Raw genomic sequence first — 22,457 nt, forward strand, 5'->3', positions numbered from 1 at the left:
TACGGTTCTTCCCACAGAACTTGATTGATGTGGAGTGTGTTCTGTGTCTGGTCTCTCCTCTGCCTCCTAATGCCAGGAATGTATCTTTTTGTCTTTGATTTTCTATTAAGCCTGTTATTGACATGGTCTGCTATTGTTGGCAGGTCTCACCATGACCTTCTTGAGCATTTTGTCTCTACATCTTAGAACACACGTCACTATCTTGATTGTGTTTTAATTGTGTATATCCTTCTAAAAAATACTTTTTCAGGGCAATGCCATTGTGATCTGTATAATCTGTAGAGTACCCCAGATGTGCTTATACATGGAGGTACATAATATTTTTTGAATGCTTGAATTTTTCCTCTTCTTTTTTTGCTATCTAACATATGGATTTTGGGCCTCTTTTCAGACAGAATTTCTTGATATAAGCCAGCTGTCTTTCATCCATGATTTGGGACCAAAGGGCATGTAAGTTTCAGTATTGATCTCTAAGGAGAAGTATGAAAAGTTGATGAGCATTGTAGCTTTTGATTTATTGGTGTACCAGGGTGATGGAGCTCCCCTGGCTTCACTGTTTTCTTCCCAGCAGAGTCAAAGCAACTGAGGGACCTATTTATACAAAACAGAATATCTTGCTACATTAAACAAAGGTGCCAACTGCTCCACACTCCTTCTCCTCTTACCCCACAGTAGTGGGTGTTTACAGAGATAACAAATATGATGTGTGCGAGAATGCATTAAAAATCAAATGTACAAGATCCCTTCTTTATCACATATAAAAGTTAGCTATTTACCATTTATTTTATTGACTAAAAGTAATGCTGTGTAAAATGTATATTATGTAACAAGATTGAAATTTACTTAATGATTATCTTCTGATGGGCTACAGTCCATGGGGTAGCAAAGAGTTGGCCACAACTGAGCAACTGAGTACATCCTTCATGATATGAGAGCTTACAAAGAGTTTAACTTTTCTAGTCAAGAACATTGTTGGTAGTTCTTTTAATATTTTTTTTGTTTGGTTGGTTGGCCATTATTATTGTTTTTTCTTTTCACATCTTTCAGAGTTAGGATATTTCTCCTTCTGAAGTAATAGCTTTGCTTTACTTCTTTGACATGAGTTGGTCCTAGAACTGTAGGTGAAGGGATGCAGAAATACCCTGGAATCTGTGGATGAGCATTCTCAATGATCTCCATAGCAGATGAACCTCCCCCGTGCCGGCATTTGGCAACATGTGGGGTCTTTTTCAGGCTGTCATGGTGGCTGGGAGAATGCTCAGCATTTAGAGCCAGAAGCCGGGATGCTTAGGTCCTGCTGTGTGTGCAGTATGCTGTCCCCTGCGCCAACAGGCCTACATCCACCAGGTGCTTTTAAAGACTGGCTTTGGAGTTCTGAGCCTAGTAAACATAGCAGTGATCTATTTGACAGTGCAAGCAGAAAACATAGAGCGGTAGGGCATGGAAGAACAGAACAGTTTATTTAGTTCCCAGTTATGAGGCTATATCAGCTAAGTGTGAGCTGGAAGTTTAAAGATGATGGGTTAACTCAATGTCTCTTTCAGAGAAGGTATGATAATGAAAAGATCCGGAGGACACAGAATACCAGGCCTGAATTGCTGTGGCCAGGGAAGAGCCTGCTATCGGTGGGCAAAAAGGTGAGACTTGAGAGTTTGTGTGTTTGTCTTAATAAACTGAGTATTGGGGGAGTTTTTATATTCTAGTTTTCAATTATAAATCTTTGAAAGTCATGGCAGAGCAAATGTTAAATTATTTTTAAGTTCCAGGTTTCAGCTCTATTTAAATACTCTACTCAAAATTGCATTTGTAGGCAGAGTATGCCAATTACATAGATAAAAACCCAATGGGCCATAGGATTCAAAAATTGGTCAGCCAGGGAACATAGACAGTGGCCAATTAGCACAAGTCATTATGCTTAACATCACTAGTCATTAGGGGAAGATAAATCAAAACCACAGTAATCTACAACTCCATAGCCACCAGGATGGCTGTGATAAGCAAACTGGACAATAGCAAGTGTTGTCAAGGCTGTAGAAAAATTAGAACCTTCATATTGCTGGTGCATCATGTAAAATGATACAGCCAGTTTGGAAAACAGGGTGGCAGTTCCTCAAAATGTTAAACATACAGTTACCACATACCCCAGATATTTCCAAACAGAACTGAACAAATATATCTCCATTAAAACTTATTCATGAATGTTCATAGCAGCATTATTCAGAGTAGCCAAAAAGTGTAAAAAGCCCAAATGTTCATCCCCTGATGAGTGGTTAACCAAAATATGCTACAGCCCTAAGATGGAATATTATTTGGCCACAAATAGGAATGAAGAATACTAAAGGGTGTGGGATTTCTCTTCTGGAAAATATCTGGAATTAGATGACCATGATGGTTGCAAAATTTGTGAATATATTAAAACCACTAAATTGTACATTTTCAAGGGGTGAATTATATGGGTTTTAAATTATATTTGAATATTTTTTAATTTTAATGAAAAAAAGAAATGAAAGACTGATAAATGTTGTAATACGAATTAACCTTGGAAACATTACACTAAGTGAAAAAGAAACAGCTACAGAAGGTTACATATTATATGATTCCATTTGCATGAAAGGTTTAGAATAAGTAAATCTGTAGAAACAAAGTACATTCATGGTTTCCAAGGGCTGTGGCACAAGGGGAATGGGGAGTTACTACTACTGGGTGTAGAATTCTTTTTTTTTTAATTAATTAATTTATTTTAATCAGAGGCTAATTACTTTACAATATTGTAGTGGTTCTTGCCATACATTAATGTGAATCAGCCACGGGTGTACACGTGTCCCCCATCCTGAACCCCCTCCCACTTCCCTCCCTCCCCCTCCCACCCCTCCGGGTTGTCCCAGTGCACTGGCTTTGAGCGCCCTGTTTCATGCATCAAACTTGGACTGGTGATCTATTTCATATATGGTAAAATATACATGTTTCAATGCTATTCTCTCAAATCATCCCACCCTCACCTTCTCCTACAGAGTCCAAAAGTCTGTTCTTTATGTCTGTGTCTCTTTTGCTGTCTTACATATAGGGTCATTGTTACCATCTTTCTAAATTCCATATATATGCGTTAGTATACTGTATTGGTGTTTTTCTTTCTGACTTACTTTGCTCTGTACAATAGGCTCCAGTTTCATCCACCTCATTAGAACTGATTCAAATGTATTCTTTTTAATGGCTGAGTAATACTCCATTGTGTGTATGTACCCCAGCTTTCTTATCCATTCATCTGCTGATGGACATCTAGGTTGCTTCCATGTCCTGGCTATTGTAAACAGTGCTTCGATGAACATTGGGGTACACGTGTCTCTTTCAATTCTGGTTTCCTCAGTATGTATGCCCAGCAATGGGATTGCTGGGTCGTATGTCAGTTTTATTTCCAGTTTTTTAAGGAATCTCCACACTGTTCTCCATAGTGGCTGTACTAGTTTGCATTTGGATGTGGAATTCTTTTGGAGTGATGAAAATATTCTGGAATTATATATTAATGATGATAGCATACAAATTTACAAATATAGTAAACTAAAATACACTAAGACCCACTAAACCATACATAAAAAAATAAACAAAAAAAATGGTAGTGTTCAGGGGTAATTTTAGAGTTATATTTGTGAGGATGTATATTATGGTAAGTGTGATATAGACAGAAAACTTTAATTCTTGTCCTATGTCCTGTCCAACTAAAGACTCCTTATAGAGGAGTATTCTTATCTCATTCTTATTTGTTCCTCAAAGCATCTATGACAACATTTTTAACATAATAGACAACAGCTATTTGTTCCAATAATAATTTACTGGAATTTTTAAAACCATTAAGAGATGTTTGTAATTTTTCTAACCTTGAAAAAAATATGAACTCATGTGTAAAGAGGAAATTAAGTTATGTGTGAGTTGAAGATATATAAGCTTAAAACTAGGATCTTTAAACATGTATTTCAGATACATTGCCAACCAAAAATACCATTAGATTGGTTTATTATTTTCTGGGTTTTTAAAGAATAGAAGAAATTACAAGGAAAAGATCAAGAGATTAAGCTAGAGGAAGTTGAGAATTTCTATATTACAAAAAAACAAAAGATTTTTTTAACTACAATAAACGGGACTAGTAGACTAGATAATATTTGTTTTCAAATAAACTTCTGTAATTTATTTAAATGTCCCCAGAAACTTGGGGTATAAGTAACATCACAGGAAATGCAGAGATTCCCACTTGAAGTAGCTTCCCATCCTCTCCTACCTGCAGTGGTACAGAACCCTGGGGAACACTGAGTGCCAAGCCAGAAGAGGACCAGAGCCTAAGCCAGCCTTATGCTCCTGCCCTTATGAACTTCCCTGGGAAAGAATCTGCCTGCAGTGCAGGAAACCTGAGTTCTATCCCTGGGTCAGGAAGACCCCCTGGAAAAGGAAATGGCAGCCCACTCCAATATTCTTGCCTGGAGAATTCCACAGACAGAGGAGCCTGGCAGGCTCCAGCCCATGGGGTCACAGAGAGTCGGACACGACTAAGCGACCAACACTTTCACTTCCTACTCTTGCTTCCTGCGCCATACCATGCCTCTCGGGGAGGCAGGACCTCCAAACCACTGGGGCCCTGGCACTAATTCCTCTTGCCTACTCCCCGGTCGTCAGCTTTGCCTAAGGTTGCTACTAAGTATTAGGTATGGATTTTGGGCTGCAAGCACTGGTAAGTCTTTGACTGAAGACTTGCTCTGGATTGCCTGAGCAGAGTAGGCTGGAGGCATTCGCAGGCCCTAGGAACAACCTTCAGCCAAGAGCTGGCGGGAGTCCAGCTCCCTCACCCCTCAGGTAGGGTGATTCACCAGCAAACTCTGCACTGTCTCCCGAGGTTCCCTGGAAGATTTGCAGCACAGCTGCCCACAATCCAGTGCATGAAAACACATCCTCGATGGCTCCCTTCCTGCTCTTGCTTCCTGTCCTTGCCTTCCTCTGCTTCCTACTAAGCTCCCTAATAAGTAACTTTACAAACCGCTTTCACGTCTATCCGTGTCTCAGAGTTGACTTCTAGAGCAACCCAACCTAAGACATCTACTCAAGAAATGGAAGCCTGGATCTGGTCCATTTTATCATTTATTGAGCACCTAATGTTTGCCAGGCTGTGTTCTAGCCACTGTGAGAACAGTGGTGAACAAGGCCATGCCCCTGCCCTCACAGAGCACTATTGGAGGAGATCACAGACAGAGGAGAAGCTGACAAGCAGGGTGAATGACTTTAGCACAAGTGTTTATCAGAGCTGTGAAAGAAAAAGGTGATGGGACAGTCAGGGACATGAGGACTTCAGACAGAGGCTTTAGCTACAGAAGTCAAGGAACTGACCTTGAGTTGTAACCTCTGTGAGAAAGAGCAGCCCAAAAAGGTAGAAGGGGGAGGCTTTGTTATATAAAGGAAATATACCTCCCCCACTTTTTAAAGTCTGATAATATCAGATTTCAGTCTTCCTGGTGGCTCAGTGGGTAAAGAATCTGCCTACAATGCAGAAGACACACGAGATGTGAGTTCAATCCCTGGGTCAGGAAGGTCCCCTGGAGGAGGGCATGACAACCCACTCCAGTATTTTTGCCTGGAGAATCACATGGACAGAGGAGCCTGGTGGGCTACAGTCCATGGTGTTGCAAAGAGTGGGACACAACTGAAGTGACTGAGCATACATATCAGACTTCAACCAGGACAATCTAAAAAGATATGATCTTCCCTAGAATAAAATGTCTCTTCATTTTAATTTGTATAAATCTTTCCATGAAAATTGAAGCCTTGGTTCCATATTAATAAGTATTTTCTGAGTTATATTCATGGGGTATAAAATGTCAGTACCAAACAAAAATGATAAGATGTAGCTGACAAATTTTGTTTGGAAAATTTCCCACACTAGAAGACTGCTGCTGCTGCTAAGTCGGTTCAGTCGTGTCTGACTCTGTGCGACCCCACAGACGGCAGCCCACCAGGCTCTGCCATCCCTGGGATTCTCCAGACTAGAACACTGGAGTGGGTTGCCATTTCCTTCTCCAATGCATGAAAGTGAAAAGTGAAAGTGAAGTCACTCAGTCGTGTCTGACTCTTAGCGACCCCATGGACTGCAGCCTACCAGGCTCCTCCGTCCATGGGATTTTCCAGGCAAGAGTACTGGAGTGGGGTGCCATTGCCTTCTCCACACTAGAAGACTATTGGTGTCTAAATGAGAGTTACTTTTAAGGGCAACACTTGATCATATCTCTTTTTTAAATTTTTGTATCCATTTTTAAAAAAAGATTCTGATCATTTTGTATATTCTGTATTGACAAACTGACATAAGGCAAACAAGGCCATCAAACTTTCAACCAAGTCTCAGGCACAAGTATGAAGAAAAGGAAAAAAAAAAAACATTTCTTCTGTTCTGCTGGCAAACACAGCAAGCATTTCTTCCCTCAATTTAAAACATCTGCTTAAACAGCACATCATATTGATGGGCTCAATGATAAGTTTCTTATCTCAAATAATATCTTAAGAGATAATTTATAAGAAATAAATTTAGCATTTACTAAACTATGAACTATACCAAGAATTACAATTTTTAGACAGTGACCATGTCTAAATGATTTTATTTATGCTCCAGGATCTATTTGTGCAGCTGTTATTCAGGCAAGAGTGTTGCTTTGCCTGAAGAACTTGTCTGGGCCCTGGGGAGATACCAGTGGACATGATACACATTCCCTGTTCTCAAGGATCTCACTTTCTAGTAAAGGAAAGACAAGAAACAAGCAGACGAATAAACAGTTCCAGACAGTGATAAGTGCTAGGAAGAAGCGAAACAGGATGCAGAGGCGAGTGGGCTGGGAGCCCAGGAAAACCTTCCAGTGGAGAAATATTTAAGCGAAAGATTGATTGACAGGCAGGGACTGCTCATGGGAGGATCTGGAAGAAATAATTTCTAAGTGAGGAAGAGCAAATGTAGAAGCCCAGAGAACAAGGTAGCAAGTCTCAGGACCAGTGAGACCAACGTGGTGGGAAGGAAGAGTATGAGATGAGGCTGAGAAGGTGATGTGTGACTTAGGTGGCTCTATCTGCATTTTAATGACACAGTTTGTAGTAGAACAGGTCACATCTTGTTAGAACAGACCATAATCTCGCCTGGTATAGAACAAGAGAATTCATAAAAGCTCACATTTATTGGCTCCAGGCATTGTGCTAAGCAACATCCTTAAGTCATCTCAGTGAATCCTCAAAAATACTTATGAGCTGGACATTACTCCTATCCTCGTTTTATGGATTTAGACCTCAGGCTCAATTACCCCAGTTCACAGAAAAGGGCAAGTGACAGAACCAAAACTGGAGCCAGGGAGGCTGACTTCAAGCAGACACTTAATCCCTGAGCAGCAGGTGCTGTCGAGAAGGCAATGGCACCCCACTCCAGTACTCTTGCCTGGAAAATCCCACAGACGGAGGAGCCTGATAGGCTGCAGTCCATGGGGTCGCTAAGAGTCAGACACGACTGAGCGACTTCCCTTTCACTTTTCACTTCATGCACTGGAGAAGGAAATGGCAACCCACTCCAGTGTTCTTGCCTGGAGAATCCCAGGGATGGCAGAGCCTGGTGGGCTGCCGTCTATGGGGTCGCACAGAGTCGGACACGACTGAAGTGACTTAGCAGCAGCAGCAGGTGCTGACTCCCAGGAGGCTGCTTGGCGAATTCCTTTCTTGATGCATATCCTCCTGTTAGAGAAAAAAATCTTTTGACAAAAGAGACAAAGAGGAGAAACAAGAAAAGGTTAATGAATGGTATAGTTAAGAAAAGCTTTAAACTAAGGCCTGGCATCAATTCACCTTATATCTAATAACTGTTACAGAGAACAACTCATCATCGTCAAAACAGAAACCATTCTCTTTTGCCTTCAGATTTCAAAATCCAGCAGTCACTATTAAACACTTCTGTATTTCTTCATCCCTCACTGTTGTGTCTGGTGTGGAGCTCTGGCTAGAGCTGGCTCTGATGCCATTCAGAGGACCTTGACTTCTAGGCAAGTCCCCAAGTCCAGTACGTTTGACTTTTCTTTGTCAGTTTGACAAACCCACCAGCTGTGGTTTTCAAAGCCTGTGGCTCCTTCCTGGTCAGCAACACTGCTGCTCTGGGCCTGTGCCCTGCCGTCTGCTCTCTAGCTTACATAGAAAGTCAGGCTGGGACAAGGGATCATAGCTAAAGAAGGACCTTTAACAGATATATGATCTTTAAGCCTTGACCGACTTTTCATCAACAAGTAGTTATACGTAACTCATAACTCAGCCCCATCAGAATGACTGAGTTTCTATTTGATATCATGGCCTTGGCAGTGACATTCAGCAGTGTTAAGAGAATTCTTATAAAACATGAATTTCTGCATTTTCTGAAAACTATTGAGAGTGTTATCCATTAATATTGTTCAGTTGCTTTATGTTAGGTTCCAAGTGAGAAACTTTCTTTGGAATTTATCTTTTTGTTGGGTGACTTCTTTATTTCCTTAATTTATTCATTTGATAAGAAAAACCAGGAAGCTCAAACCCACATTGGTGTGCCATCACCATAATTATATTAGTGTTGTGGTTAGATATTTGCTTTCTCTGACCTTGATGTTTTCCCTTTTGTTAATTGTAACACATGTATGACCTTTACTGTGTTACCCTAAATCCATCCCACCCCCCTTTAATTGGAAAGGAGACAGCCTGTATATTAAAAAAACAAGTGAAATGAAACCATGTGGAAATCAATGTAGATTGTCTACATTAAATCCCAAACTAGAGAGCCACTAAAATGTAATGTGGTTAGCAATTTCAGTAATAATTTGTTATAGGTTTCCTTTAACTTCTGACGTCACATATTACATTTACAATATTTGTTCATTTATGTTCAGGTATTCTGGCCTTACCTATTTCATAACGTGCTTTATGTTGCCTGTTAAGTGATATAATATTCCCATTGTTCGTTTCTTTAATTATTGACCAATTCATTTCACCACTACACAATTGCAGGTGACGATGACATTACCTACATGGCCTTCAGACTCTCCTCAATGTGGCCTTTGCCAGGCTCCTACCCCACTCCCCACACCTCATCTGCTACACTTCCGGAAACCCTGGCCTCCCCAGGCTGTCCCCCAATACAGGCAGCATTCCCAGCCTTGGTGCCTTTGCTAACTCTTCCCTCCATGTGGATGTATATATACCTGGACTACCTCTTCGGGCTCTGCTTGTTGGGCTCCTTCCTGGTTTTGCTCAGACAACACTTTTTTGAGAAATGCCACTAGCCCTTTCTCTTAGAACTGAGGACCCCTTCCTTACACACATCTCTTTTTGCTTTCCTCCTTTAACACCTATCCCATTCAGCCTAGCATTGTTATTGTGCCCCACCAGCCTAATAAGTTCCTTTGAAAACATGTCTGATTTATCTTCGTGCCATTTCTACCTCTGCTCTAACTCCCAGTTTATCACTGTACTTTTCCATCATGAAGCTCTTAAATATATATTTGAATTGATTGCAGATATACTTTTGAGAGATTATGTTCCACTGAGCATCATTTATTAATGGTCCTTGCTGCTGCTGCTGCTGCTAAATCGATTCAGTCGTGTCCGACTCTTTGCGACCCCATAGATGGCAGCCCAGCAGGCTCCCCAGTCCCTGGGATTCTCCAGGCAAGAACACTGGAGTAGGTTGCCATTTCCTCCTCCAATGCATGAAAGTGAAAAGTGAAAGTGAAGTCACTCAGTCGTGTCTGACTCTTAGCGACCCCATGGACTGCAGCCTACCAGGCTCCTCCGTCCATGGGATTTTCCGGGCAAGAGTACTGGAGTGGGGTGCCATTGCCTTCTCCGATTAATGGTCCTTAAGCTACCAATAATTTGAAATGAATAATATGCAGAGTATTGGATGTTTATTAAATTTTTTTAAGGGGAATTTTTACTTACTCAGAGACTCAGTTGCCTCTTCTGTGATGGTTTATTTTGGCAAACATTAACCCACCCCATTTTCCAACAGCTTTGGTTCCTGCTGTCCATCCTGTGAGCACTGCCCACCCACATCAGGGACATTATTGAATTGTCTTGAATTGCTTGGTGCCAGTACTTCTCAGGGAAACATAATAGGAAGATTTTTGTTTGTTTTTCTGTTTCATAGTGTTTTCATGTTTTAAAAAATAGACCCCTGTGTAAAAGACAAAATTATGTTTACTGTCTGCTAGAATGCTTACTTCAAACTTGTCGTAATAACTTGTTCCCTTTGTTTCAATAATTCAGTACAACTTCAAAAATATGTGTTTTCTTCTTCTTACAGGTGGTTGATAGTAAAAGATTCCTTTTTACTGTATATGAAACCAGACAGTGGTGCTATTGCCTTCGTCCTGCTGGTGGATAAAGAATTCAGAGTTAAGGTGGGGAGGAAGGAGACAGAGACGAAGTATGGACTCCGAATTGATAATCTTTCAAGGTAGAATTTGGAAAGATTTTTTAAAGATTTCTCTAAAAACAGTTTTTCTCCCAACCTTAAGTGAAGAAGAAGGTAAAATAATTTAGGTGTTAGAAAATTATTATTTAGAACTCATCCTCAATTAAAAGTAATTAAACTACTTTTTTATATCTTTAGGATGCAGAGTATCCTATATGCAAGAGTCAGAATAAATGGTACCATGTATTGCTGTGTGCCTGTTTTAACAAAATATATGCCTGCTTTAACAAAATTGACTACCCATTAATACCAATTTACCAAACAGATAAGGAGTAATAGTTCTTGTTTTTAAAAAGTAGAATTTTACTTTATAAATGGATACCCTTTAATTAATAAAACATGTACACAGTGATCTGATTATAAAAATTCTGTTTACATACAGATTTTTAAAAAGATACCTTGAAGGATACTCAACTGTACATTTATTATAGATTTTATTAGTGAGTTTGTGAAAGGCTTTTCTTTTGAAAGGCTGTAGTTATACAATATATGTGTGTCTTTTTCTTTCTGATATATATATTTGTCTCTATAAAGTTCAGGGTCATGTATATGAATACATTTTTGTTGTTTAGTTGCTATGTTGTATCCAACTCTTTTGTGACACCATGGACTATAGCCCTTCAGGCTCCTCTGTCTATGGAATTCTCCAGGCAAGAATACTGGAGTGGGTTGCCATTTCCTGCTCTAGGGGATCTTCCTGACCCAGGGATTGAACCCACATCTCCTCCTTGGCAGGCAGATTCTTTACCACTGAGCCACCTGGGAAGCCCATATGAATACATACACATATACAAAGGTCCATATAGTCAAAGCTATGGTTTTTCCAGTAGTCATGTATGGATGTGAGAATTGACCATCAAGAAGGCTGAGCACCAAAGAACTGATGTTTTTGAACTGTGGTGTTGGAGAAGACTCTTGAGACTCCCGTGGACTGCAAGGAGATCAAACCAGTCAGTCCTAAAGGAAACCAACCCTGAGCATTCATTGAAAGGACTGAGCTGAAACTGAAGCTCTAATACTTTGGCTACCTGATACGAAGAGCTGACTCTTTGGAAAAGACCCTGATGCTGGGAAAGATTGAAGGCAGGAGGAGAAGGAGACAACAGAGGACGAGATGGTTGGATGGCATCACCAATTCAATGGACATGAGTTTGAGCAAGCTCTGGGAGATCGTGAAGGACAGGGAAGCCTGGCATGCTACAGTCCATGGGGTCTCAGAGAATCAGACTTGACTGAGTGAGCTGAACAATGACAACAACATTTCTCTCTATACACACTGACTGACATCAAATATATATATGTATTTAATATAAATACGCTACTCGTACTAATATGTTTGCGTGTGTGTTTGTGTGTGTGTGTGTGAAAAATGCTGAACTTACCAATCTCAGACAATAGGAGGTTCAGGATGTTATTGGAAATATAATGATGCTGCCATTATATCTTCCTCCTGGAAATTCTCTGGAAGTTCAGTGGTTAGGACTCTGTGCTTTCACTGCCAAGGGCCTGAGTCCAATCCCTGATCAGGGAACTAGAGTCCCACAAGCTACACAGAGCAGCCAAAAAAAAGGCCACCTCCCTCCTGGTACTACTTTCCTGTTTTCTGGAGGACCATAGAAATCAGACCACAGTTTTCACTGGTCGCTGTGACAGCTGCTTTTCTGGCCATCTTATCTCCATTTCCTGTCATCACTCACTTGTGCACCCTTGCCAAATGAATTCATACAGACCCAGGTTTCATCTGCTCCCTCCCTGGTGTAAGTGGTCCCCCTCCTTGTATCAAAGAAGCCCAAATTCCTCCGTTTACAATCTGAGGCCTTTTATCTCTCTGCCTTCATTGGCAATCCCTCCCTAAAGCAGTCTTTCTGTTCTTTAGGGACAGTTCTCTTCACACCTCTCCTCACACATTTTTTAATTTCACCTTTCCTCTTTCTACCTCCATGTTTGGAATGGTTCTTTTTTTTCCCCCTTACCTCTGATTCACATCCTGTGATAAGACTTCTGTTTGTCCTTTATCTCTTCTTTTTCTCATAACTGGTTTTCAGAGGCATTTCAGCTGAGTTGGAGCAGTGCTTGCATGCTGGGTCAAGCCCAGGCATTTTCTGTGCCCTGGTGACCTCTCTGCAGAACCCCGTGTCTGCCTGCCGCGGCCAATGGAGAATGCCTCACTCCTCCCAGCACCACCACGTCTCACCTCGCCCCTCCCTACACCCCAGACAAAAGCCAAGCATCAGTCTCTGACATATCGAGGGGACCAGTTTGGACATCCCTAATCTTTATAAATAGTTATTTTAGGATCTGTGCATATAGGATCATTGCATTTCTCCCCAAAGCAAACTCTCCTGCTCACTCACAGCACTGGTCCTTTATTGGGGCAAGTTTCTGCCTAAATGCCAGGGAGACTGCTGACTTCAATACCTTGTTTTCTCTGGGTTTTTGTTGTTGTTATTGTTGTTGTTGTTTTCCTTTTGGCAGTGGCTAGAGAAAATCCCATGGATGGAGGAGTCTGGTAGGCTGCAGTCCACGGGGTCGCTAGAGTCGGACACGACTGAGCGACTTCACTTTCACTTTTCACTTTCATGCTTTGGAGAAGGAAATGGCAACCCATTCCAGTGTTCTTGCCTGAAAAATCCCAGGGACGAGGAAGCCTGGTGGGCTGTCGTCTGTGGGGTTGCACAGAGTCGGACACGACTGAAGCGACTTAGCAGTAGCAGCAGCAGCAGAGACATACAGATTCCTATTTCACTGACCTGGGATAGAACCTGGAGTTCTGGCAGTGAGAGCATGGAGTCCTACCCACTGGATTGCCAGGGAGTTCCCACACCTTGTTTTCTCTGAACTTCAAATTTGGATAACTCACTTCCACCTCTTAGTGGTAGTCACCTCTTTTGGCATTTGTTATGTAATAACTTTTTGTAATCTCCCACTCTGAATTTTTTTTTCAGCACTGACAAATCTGTAACCATTTAGGATCATTTAGTCATTTGCAATAGAAAAATCCAGTGCAGTCTGGGTTACATCAGAAGTAATTAATCAAATATGTTAACCATGGCTGATTCCAGGGCTCCAGCTATGTCACTGAGGTGCATTTTCCTGGAGTTTCTCAATTCTGTCGCCTGGGATCTACTCCATCCTCAGGCTAGTCTCCTGGTGGTAGCAAGATGGCTGCCTCTTACACTCAAACCAAGTTTGGTGGAAGGGGAAGAGTCTCCTGCTGCATTTCTGAGCAAGTCCTTGATTATATTCTCACTTTTTGGGTGGAGTTGGCTTATGAATATCATCCTTGAACCAGTCTTTGGAATCAGGAGCTGGAGTATGCCATTTTGTTGGCTTTGGTAGACCCAGAGTGGGCACAGGATGATCAGGCTATTTCCAGAGGCTGAGGGAATGGACACCAGGTAGGCCAAAGGGAAATGTCCTTTACAGGAACCAACAATTTTCTAAGACTTGGATGTAGGACCTCACTTGATGCCTCTTCCATCTCTTCCTCACAGCTTGGTCCAGTTAGCTCTAGGCCTTTACACATGTTTGCATAAGTGAATGAGGAAATAAGTAACCTGAAAGTTTATTTTGCTACACTGAATATATTTTTAAATACTGACAAGACCATTTAAAAGTCTGTTTTTTTCATATCAGTAGGATGCTCTTTGTCTAAAATTTTCTTTGCTGCACTACCAAAACAAATGGGACATGTTTAATTCTTAAATTGTTTAAAGAGATAGAGCATAAAGTGACCATTCTTTTCCACATTTTGCTTTTCTTTGAAGGACTCTGATTTTAAAATGCAACAGCTATAGACATGCTCGGTGGTGGGGAGGGGCTATAGAAGAATTCATCCAGAAGTATGGCCCTGACTTTCTCAGAGATCATCGATTTGGATCATATGCTGCTATCCAAGGGAACACTTTAGCCAAATGGTAAGGAAGATCTTTTTGCTCTAAGACTATGAAGATAGCCATAGCATTTAATATTACAGTGGTCTAGGTTCACCTGGAATCAATTTTTGAAGCTGTGAAAAAATATTATGTATTATACTTCACAAGAGCCTTTGTAGGACTACCTGAGCATAGAATATTTTTCCATTTTTTGTTTTTATGATTTTTTTAAAAATGAACTTTAGATAGCTAGCTTTAGATTGTGAAGTCTGATTTTAAAAGTTAACTTCATTTTCTTAATGATGCAAATGAAAAGCTTATTTAAGTCATTAGCCATAATTTAAGAAAGAGAAATTTTCTTGGTAGGTATTTCTTTTAAATAAAATTTTGCTTAGCATGTTATTCTACCCATGGGTTAGAAACTGGTCTGCTTTCAGTCTCAGAAGAACAATAGTGTGTGCGTTCAGTAGGGTGGGAGAGTGCATCTGACCTCATACAATGATGAGAGCATTCAATTTGTTATTCTCTCAGCAGAAAAGAATCAGATTGCCTGCTTCTGTCTACTTACTGTACTTCCTGCATAGCAAACAGAACATGGTATTTTCAGTTTTTGTTTCCAGTTATACAAAGTAAGCTGGTGGTTTTGTAGAGATTCTAGGCAGTGGCTTCCGTCTTCTGTTTTGCCATATGATAGACTTCTTTTTTTATCTTTTTTGTTAAAAAAATGAAACTGAAAACTTGTCTTTCAGGTATGTTAATGCCAAAGGATATTTTGAAGATGTGGCAAATGCAATGGAAGAGGCAAAAGAAGAAATATTTATCACAGACTGGTGGTTAGTATATGTCCCTGGGGAGTTTGGAGATCTCTGTGTTTAGGAATATACAACAGTGTTGTACTGTTCTAGAATCATACATTAAGAAATACAGCAGTAGTCACAGATGTTTTGGTCAAAGTCCCAACTAATTAATTGTAGTAGCCTCCACTGAAAGGTCTTTTCAAAAAAAACCTCACATCCATATAGATTGTTAAAATATTTAGTTTGAGCAATTTTGTTTTTGGTTTTCCCTTTGGAAGCAAATAACCAATATTTATTGTAGTAAAGATTATTTTGCAATGCAAATATAGGTGTAGAGATAATGGAAAATAGTCTTCCTTCGATATTTTCCATGATGTTGGTATGTCTGTCTTAGTACACTTCCTCTGAATTGTCCCTTTGAAACTGGACTATTTCCATTTACCTATTAGTATTAAAATATCCTTTGTAATGACTAAGCCTGGTTAGCTTTTCTAGAGATGCATCAGATTTCAACTTTCTAATCCCCTTTAAAATCATCCATGAGAGTTAAAATGCTAATTAAAGCCATTGCAAGTCTCTTGTATCTAAAATTCACTTAGCTCTTGGGAAATTTTACTCCTGGAGTACGTGTAGGCCTTCTAGTATGACTTTAGTTCCAATAACCCATCTGCCTGGATGGTTAAAACCCACTGCTGATGCTAACATTTCCTACAATGAAAATGAAAATGTGTAAAATATGTTTTCCTTCTAAGAACTTAGTTGCTTGAAATGCTCCTCCCACCCCCATTTTTCCCTATCCTATTTCTTTCCAAATGCTATCTTTATTGAACTATGAAAATAGCATCATAATTCATTTCCTCCTAATTCTAGGTTTGGAGGGGAAAGAAGAGTAATTAGGAATGTGAACTCATCTTTTTCTACTGTTTTGCCTCAGTGATGAGGAAATGTTTAAGTCTAGGGCATGCTTTCCCAACCTTGGCACTACTGACATGTGGAGCCAGATAATTCTTTATTGCGGGGGCTTGTTCTTTGTGTTGTGGGGTGTTTAGAACCATCAGCATCTCTGGCTTTTGTCCACTTGATGCCAGTAGCAAGGTCCCAGTTGAGATAGCCAAAATATCTTCAGGCATCAAATGTCCCCTGCGGGGCACACTCCCTCTTGGTTGAGAACCATTGATCTAAAGTCAGCAGATAAGGCTTGTGATAATCAGCATGTCTGTGCTTCTGTTTATTCTCACGTTTATGGAGGAGCTTAATCTTGGTCCTTTTATTCTTGCCAAATTTTATCTCTTCAAGTCGGCTACCAGAAATAAAAGAAAGGTTCTTCCTTGTGAACTATTTCTTTGATTGAATACTTTCTACACACTTATGAGATTAAGTTCAAGCTTAATGTAGTAGGTATGTTCCTTTAAAAAGTATTTCTGAAAGTTTGACTAGGACATGAAAGAGACTGTAAATAGCGTTTCCACTGAGCCTGTATTATCATGTTTTACACAAACAAAGAATATATGTTTTGAAGGTTCTGAACACTGAAATATAGGCTCTCATTTAAACATCTAAAGAGATGGAATGTTGAATGTTTCTTCTGTCAGCAAAAAAAATAAATCAGCAGGTTATTTCTTTTTCGTGACTGTGCTAGGATAACATCTTATTACAACTCTCTCTTTGAAACAAAACCTTTGCAGAAACTTTCCTCAAAACAAGTGAAGAAAATTCTTGTTATACAATTATATTGCAAAAGTGAGCATTCAGAAACTTTATCACACCCTGATATATCTGGATCTGAGAGAATGAAAAGCATAGTGAGAAGATGCACATGCCCTTTAGAAGCTTCTAATCTAAATCAAGAGACATCATATACATGAGTGAAAACTGTGTTACTCTCTTTTTGAAACAATTAATATGCAAGCAAAGGCAGATTTGAGCAATCCCCGGGAGTTGGTGATGGAGAGGGAAGCCTGACATGCTGCAGTCCATGGGGTCACAAAGAGTTAGACACGACTGAGCCACTGAACTGAACTAAAAAGCAGATTTAATAAAATGAGAAACAACCTGGGACCTAGAAGTGCTTAGCTCTTTTGTTCATTAATTCATTTAACCACCCGTTCTTTCATTTATTAATTTATTCACTCATTCATTTCCGAGATACTTAATGAGCAGCCACTATGTGACAGGCACAGGTCCAGAATGATGAATGAAAAGCACCCCCTACCCTGGACAATACACAGTTAGGAAATTATGTGCAGGACAACAGATCGGGGCCAGCTCAGTGGTGAAGTCACTCAGTCGTGTCCGACTCTTTGCGACCCCATAGACTGTAGCCTACCACGCTCCTCCATCTATGGGATTTTCCAGGCAAGAGTACTGGAGTGGGTTGCCATTTCCTTCTCCAGGGGATCTTCCTCACCTAGGAATTGAACCCAGGTTTCCAGCGTTGTAGGTAAAGCATCTGCCTACAAGGCGGGAGACCCAGGTTTGATCCCTGGGTGGGGGAAATTCCCTGGAGAAGGAAATGGCAACCCACTCCAGTACTCTTGCCTGGAAAATCCCATGGGAGGAGCCTGGTAGGCCCCAGTCCATGGGGTCACAAAGAGTCGGACACGACTGAACGACTTTACTTCTTCACTTCAGTGGTGAAGATCAGCATAGCAGAAGGCACAGGGTGAGGGTGGGGTGGGGGGAAGCACAGGGGAAGGGGCAGTGACTGAGCCTGCAGGAGCTGTGGAAGCTTCACAGGAGAGGAGTCTGGCCTGAGTCCTGGCTGATGGAGCTGTCCAGATAAAGATAGGTGAATATTTTAGGCAGAGAAGTGGTAAGTTATATTAGAATTTTATTTAAATAATGCAATAAGAAAAGGTAGGAAAGAAGAGAAAGGAGAGTTGCAGCTTAAGTGGAAAAATAAAAGTGAAAGTCGCTCAGTCGTGTCCGACTCTTTGTGAACCCGTGGACTACACAGTCCATGGAACCCTCCAGGCCAGAATACTGGAGTGGGTAGCCTTTCCCTTCTCCAAGCAATCTTCCCAACCCAGGGATCGAACCCAGGTCTCCCACAATCCAGGTGGATTCTTTACCTTCTGAGCCACAAGGGAAGCCCTAAGTGGAAGTTAGGGTTATTATTTTGTGCAACTTTTATTTCAGTAGTCAAAAGAAGACTGACTGATAGGTAGGTAGGTAGATAGACGGATGGACGAAAATACCAGAATGAATACATAATGTACTCATGTAGATTATGACCCCAAAAGTTCAAAAGCTTCTGACTTTCAACAGGGTTGGCAAACATTTTCTGTAAAGAGCCAGAAAGTAAATATTTCAGTTGTTTCAGGTCACATATAGTCTCTGATGCATATTCTTGTTTGTGCAAGTGTGTGTGTGTTTAATAAACCTTTAAAAATGTAACAGCTCATGGACCATACTAAAAGAGGCAATGGACCAAATTTGATTCATGGTGCATAATTTGATAACCCTTATCTTAAAAAGTAAATTCTAGTTATTGTATTATATCAATACAGAGCGACTTTCTCTAAGAAACTGTCAATCTGCTTTCTGAAGTGCATGTACTAACAATGTTTGAGAATTTCATCCCTGCTCATCATTGCAAGCACTTGCTGTTGTTAGTCTGTTTGTTGTTGTTGTTCAGTCACTAAGTCGTGTCTGACTTTTTGCAGCACCATGGACTGCAGCACACCAGGCTTCCCCGTCCTTCACTGTCTCTCAGAGTTTGCTCAAACTCGAGTCCACTGAGTTGATGATGCCATCCAACCATCTCATCTTCTGTTGCCCCCTTCTCCTCCTGCCCTCAATTTTTCCCACCATCATTCTTTTTTAATGTTAGCCATTCCAAAGGGTATTCAGTAGTCTCTCATGATTTTAATTTGTATTAGCATGTCTTTTCATGGTAAGCATATTTTCCTGTGACTTTTGGACATTTGTTTAGCTTTTTTTGGAGGCACGTTCAAATCTTATTTTTCTTCTTTTTTTAATTCGATTGTCTTCCTATTACTGAATTACAGAAGATCTTTATACATTCTAGTTATAATTTACTCCAGTTCATTCTGGCCTCAGTATTTTCTGATGAAAAATTCATGCTCATTTTGATTTATTGTTCCCCTCTTAAATAATGCATTGTTTTTCTTCTGAGTGCTTTTAATATTTTCTTCCTGTCATTAGGTTTCAGCAATTTGATTATGGTGTTTGAATTTATCCTGTTTAGAGTTCACTGAGTTTCTTGAATCTGTAGGTTTATGTCACTCATCAAATTTGAGAAATTTTCAGCCATCATTTCTTCAAATTTTTTCATGCATTTCCCTATTTCTCCTCTTTTTCTGAGTCTCTGATGACACAAATCAATATCTTTTTGTATTGTCCTATGGGTCTTTCAGGCTTTGTTAATTTTTTGAAAAATCTTTTGATACTCAAATTGGATAATTTCTCTTTATTTCTCTTTAAATTCATGGATTCTTTCCTTTGTCACCTCTGTTCTAGTGACCCTATTCACTGACAGTTTGATTATTGTAGTATTTTTCAGCTTGAAAATTTCTCTTTGGCTTTTATTTATATCTTTATTTCTTTGCTGAGACTTTTTGACTATCTATTCATTTTAAGAGTGTTCACGCTTGTTGAAATATTTTTTTTTAATATCTAGCAAAGAATTATATTAAATAATATCAGCATATCATTTTGGAATTGGCATTTGTTGAATGGTTTTCCTGCAAGTTGAGATTTTTCTGATTTTTTTTTTTTTTTGGTATGCCAAGTACTTTTTAATGTATTCTGGAAGCTTTGAATATTATGACTCTGGGTCTTGTTTAAATCTTACAGAAAATACTGGTATTTCTGTTTTAGCAGGAAAGTGGTCCATTAGGTCCATGCAGAACGTTCCAACTAGTCTTCTATCTGTGTGTCTTTAGTGACATCTTTCTTTTTAAAGTCTTTGCAGTGCTGTCCAGATCTGTCCCCCATGTTTTCCACCTAATGGCAAATTTGGGCAGTGATTTGTTTCTTATTTCAGTTCTCAAATTCTTCTATATAATATTTAGGATCAAATTTATGTGTGGGCAGCTTGGGAGTGAGCTAGAAGTTCATAAACAACTTTATATAGCATTGCTTTTCTGAGCTCCTCTCTCTCCCTGTGATCTGCCCACTACTTGTGGGTTGCCTTTTGCTTCCCTTTTCAGTCCTCTGGCTATTGATAGAAATGTGCCCTGCTCTGTTACAGTTTCTGCAATGACACTTTGTATCCAGAGCCAAGCAATGAATATTTGTATCCTCCTCTTGGAACCACATTTATTCCATTGGAAGGGAAAATTCCACTTCCTCAGAGTTTTTGATGCCTGTGGGCCCTTCCCTGCCACTGCTAGCACTGCCAGAAGATCCCACTCTTCCTTTCCTCAAGCCTGAACCAGAGGACTTCTGAGGCTCTCTCTGCCTGTGCCAATGCCCATTTCCAGTTCTCTTCCCAACTGAGAAATCAGAGGGAAAAGAACAGTGAAACCAGTACTCACTAGAAGATATGTCAAGAACAAATATGTCCTTCTTTCTCAATATTGAGTCTTCCAATTCATGAATACTGTATATCTCTCCTTTTTTTTTTTTAAGATCTTAAATTTTTTCATCAAGTTTTGTACTTTTCACATACTTGTATTTATCACCAAGTAATTCATGTTTTCTATGTTTTTGTAAATGGTATTTTTAAAAGTTCATGTTCCATTTATTTGCTGCCAGCATATGGAAAGACGGTTGATTTTTTAATACTGATCTTACCTACTGCTTGGTTCACTTACTAGTGTGAGTAACTGTTTTGTAGAGATGCCTTAGGATTTTTTCCCCATAGAAGGACATGTGATGTGTGAATAATGAAAGTTTTCCTTTTTCCTTTATAATCTGTATGCCTTGTACTTCTTTTTCTCTTCCTTTCTTTTTTTTTCCTTATTGCCTTGGCTAGCATCATCAGCAAAATGTTGAATAGAAGTAGTGAGAATGGACATCTTTCTTGTTCTCAGTGTTAGATGAAAAGCTTTCAGTCTATTATTATATGCTTTAGGTATATTTTTAAATAGGTGCCTTTTCTTTGAGGAAATTCCTTTCTACTTAAAATGTACTGAGAGTTTTTATTCTAAATGGGTATTGAATTTTGTCAAGACTTTTTTCTGCATATATTGATATAATCTTTCTGTTTTCTGTTAATGTGCTGAATTATATTGATTGATTTTAAACCAACCTTGCATTCTTAGGAATAAGAATGATCCTTTTTATAAGTTGTGAAGTTTTGGTAGAGATTTTTACCTCTGTGATCGTTAGGGATATTGTACTTAATATTTTCTTTTCTTAGACTTTCTTTGATTGGTTTTCATATTAGGATAATGCTAGCCTCATTATATGAGTAAGTACATGTTTTCCCTGCCTTTGTTTCCTGAGTGAATCTTGGTAGGATTGGTACTGTTTCTTCCCACAAAAATAATCAACTCCCCTTTTCTTTTTTAATCTAGCCAGTTTGTCGGTTTTATTAATCTTTCAAAGAATTAGATTTTCGTTTTATTGAGTTTATTGTTTTTCTGTTTTATGTTGCGTTAAGGTCTATTCTTATCTATTATTCCCATTCTTCTTACTTTTTCTTTAATTTATTCTTTTTTCTATTTTCTTAAGATGAAAGTTCTGATGATTTATTTTAAACATTTTCTTTCTCATATGAGCATTTAAAACTATAAAATCTTCTAAGAAGAACCTTTGCTTAGAAGTACTTTTTAACATCTCTGAATTTGGAATGCATCTCACACTCATTACCATCTTACAGCTGTCATCATTTTTTCTTTCTTACTGGTACACACAGTAATATGCATCTTACATTCACTGTTGTCTGAAACCCAATAAAATGTAGTATTACACAGTTCTTTTGAATTTTGCTTAGCTAATAATTACTTAGTTAAGATCCTGACATAATGATGCTTGTGAGTCCTAGCTGTCCTGTACTTGCCATCGTTTATGCTTTGTTTATAGCATGACTATCATTTTTCATAGCACGACTGCTTTTATCTTTTCATACATTATGCTCAAAATCGAGGTTTCCTTGAGAGCCTGCCTAAGATCTGCCAAAGTATCTAGTAGAATCCTCTGCATACAGGGTACACAGTGATTGGAGATTTTAAAAAAAGATGATAAAGACTTAATTGCAGAGTATAGACCTGAAAATGGCCCCCACACTGAAGCCCTCTGAGCCCATAATTAATGTGTACACTGAAAATTGCAAGCACATATATGTTGTCGGGTATGTCCTACTTTCAGTGAACTAGCAGT

The 22,457-nt window shown here is 39.5% G+C and overlaps 1 protein-coding gene across 9 annotated transcripts in view; it reads left to right on the top strand.

The window, feature by feature from the left end:
- The window catches only part of PLD1 (phospholipase D1), a 272,923-nt gene that overhangs the window by 102,684 nt on the left and 147,782 nt on the right, over positions 1-22,457 (top strand). For all 9 annotated transcript variants that reach the window (XR_009736360.1, XM_061415861.1, XM_061415905.1 and 6 more), the window contains 5 exons: positions 392-450; positions 1,545-1,637; positions 10,325-10,477; positions 14,263-14,412; positions 15,120-15,203. Coding sequence is in view for 8 of the 9 variants with exons in the window: in XM_061415861.1 (XP_061271845.1) it covers positions 392-450; positions 1,545-1,637; positions 10,325-10,477; positions 14,263-14,412; positions 15,120-15,203 (539 nt within the window). In the remaining variant the exon portion in view is untranslated. The remainder of the gene's footprint in view (positions 1-391; positions 451-1,544; positions 1,638-10,324; positions 10,478-14,262; positions 14,413-15,119; positions 15,204-22,457) is intronic.

The sequence above is a fragment of the Bos javanicus genome, chromosome 1 (assembly GCF_032452875.1).
Source record: "Bos javanicus breed banteng chromosome 1, ARS-OSU_banteng_1.0, whole genome shotgun sequence".
Lineage (NCBI taxonomy): Eukaryota > Metazoa > Chordata > Mammalia > Artiodactyla > Bovidae > Bos > Bos javanicus.